The following is a 2,180-nucleotide window of genomic DNA, read 5'->3' as shown; positions in this document are numbered from 1 at the left end:
TTTGCACACTGCCATCTTTGTATAGTTCACACCAAATAGCTTACGACCCAATTGGATTTCCCATGCAAAAAAGAATCCCCCAAATAAGAGACCAGATTAGACTCCAAATGAAGGCCGAACAACCAGGGTTCCCCATACAGATTCACTACAATTCCGCTACTTGAGTTGTAATGAGTAGCACAACGTTATATTAACTTTCGATCAAACAACTGATGGTGATGGAGACGGGAAAGTTAACGCACAACATATCACATCTTCGAGTCTTAGGTAGTTTGTTCGGTGGGCTTAATGAAGAAGACACACAGTAATACGGTATGTAGGTAAAAAGAAATAACAAGATAATGAAGACCAATTTGGGTTAATAGAAATCATGAAGAATTCTCCTGGCCCAATTCAGCTAAAAGTTCCATTTCCAGCTCCCGATCCAGTTCGTCCGGTTCCCCAGGTTTCGACGAGATGAGTACCATTTCGTCAACCTCTCGAGCCAATTCAGCTTCTAAGATCTCCTCTTCCGTCATTTCTAGAACAGAAAAACAATGATACGAAAGAAGCTAACAGGTTGTCAGGGTAGTATGGGTCAAGCTAGGGTGCACGACTTATCTTGGGTGGGGAGAAGTCATTGATATAAAGACACAAACAGTTTCGGCTACATGTACACCACGATGCTGACTGACCATGGGAGCTGGGGGCTGCTAACTTGCCGATTCGGTTGGACACGTAAATGAGTGGTTGTATGTGAACGGCTCTGTGGGCTGATGTACTACAGTCCAGGTACTTCCCAGGCTTTTATGGGTCGGGAAAGCTGGATTTTTCACACTAGATCTACACTATCTTAGTCGCTTCCACGTTTTGGAACGTTCGCATATTACATCATGTATAATGATGACCAAGAGAGGCACGCAGGCTGTATCCACATGTACTCTAAAGTGACAGCTACCAGGGCATACTCCTGGCATGCCGGTACATCCATCGACGTTTCCAACTCGGGTTACTACGTGGCTTCTTGTTCTACTCTCTGTTTCCATTTAAAGTTGTATGAATGGTAAGACGCCAACCCAAGGAAATGTAAAATGCAGCCACCCGCATTCTTCAGCACATGAACCGTGTACACCGATCCATCGACCAATGCTGCACACCAAGCCCAGATTTAGAGAAACAGAGTTCCGCTGTTGAGCTATATAAGTTGGTTTTGAGTCACATCAGATGTTGTCTTTTAAGGAATTCGGCTACCACGCTGTCTACCCTTGCTAGCTGTATGTAACTACTTCATACTCAGAGTCAGTAGTAGGGTTTCTGTAAATCCCGGCTCACATCGTACCGTTGTCTGGAGGATCTGGGAGCACAACTGTCATCCTAGTAAGTACTAGTGTAACGGTGATACTACTGGTGAAGGGAGGCATACGAGTAGTATGTTTTCCCGTAAATCCGCTTTGCGTCTCTTGAAAAGTGAGATCTATATCGGAATTTGTGGAGTCGCTTTGTAGCATTTGCTTGGATTTGAGCAACAGTCAATGGATATTCAGGAAAGTTCAGGAAGACGCGTTCAAGGGAAAGATGGATATTCAGTTTTTGTAAACAAGATGCATATGAGAGTTTTGCTTCCCTGTCCAATAGTCTGTAACTGTTCAGTTGGCATTTTCTAATAAATAACTCAGTAGCGAAGGTTTTCTTCCTTTCACTAGTACAAAGAGTTCACTTTGCATGAGAAATTTTGGCCGTATAGCATATTAAAAACCGCTGAAAGGTGGGTTAGAACGATCGAACGGAGCAGGTTGAACCTGAATTGGAGTGTCCCGAGGACACTAGTTGGAAATTACACGTTATCTGACGGGATGAGGTGGAAGCATTTCCCCAATACAAATTACAAGATCAAATATGGGTGCGGACTTGCACAGGGAAGTGCAATTCGCCCCCAGTGGTTGACATCCTATGATATCCATATCATCTTTCTTTGGTGTGAACTTCACCAAATAACTTGGTCTTCACTCGTAGATGGTTCACGGCTCCAGTCTAGCATCGAGTTTGGATTACGCATCAACTAAACAATCATTGCTTCAAGAATTTCAGGCCAATATTTGAAGCACGCGCTGCTTGAGAAGCATGTCGGTTAATGAGCAAATAATGATTAAACTGGTGCCGTCACTAGGTACATCCAACAGCTTTCGTGACAATCACTAGTT

At 43.6% G+C, this 2,180-nt stretch overlaps 1 protein-coding gene across 1 annotated transcript; it reads right to left on the bottom strand.

The window, feature by feature from the left end:
- Window positions 1-370: 370 nt before the first annotated feature.
- T265_15812 (hypothetical protein) lies at window positions 371-520 on the bottom strand (the record flags this gene model as incomplete). The annotated part of the gene is made up of 1 exon (XM_009179177.1): window positions 371-520. A coding segment is annotated over one exon (147 nt), but the record flags the coding sequence as incomplete, so codon positions are not given.
- Between the last annotated feature and the right edge of the window lie 1,660 nt (window positions 521-2,180).

This window comes from Opisthorchis viverrini, assembly GCF_000715545.1.
Source record: "Opisthorchis viverrini unplaced genomic scaffold opera_v5_1090, whole genome shotgun sequence".
Taxonomy (NCBI): domain Eukaryota; kingdom Metazoa; phylum Platyhelminthes; class Trematoda; order Opisthorchiida; family Opisthorchiidae; genus Opisthorchis; species Opisthorchis viverrini.
This window is presented reverse-complemented; position numbering and strand designations above follow the sequence as displayed.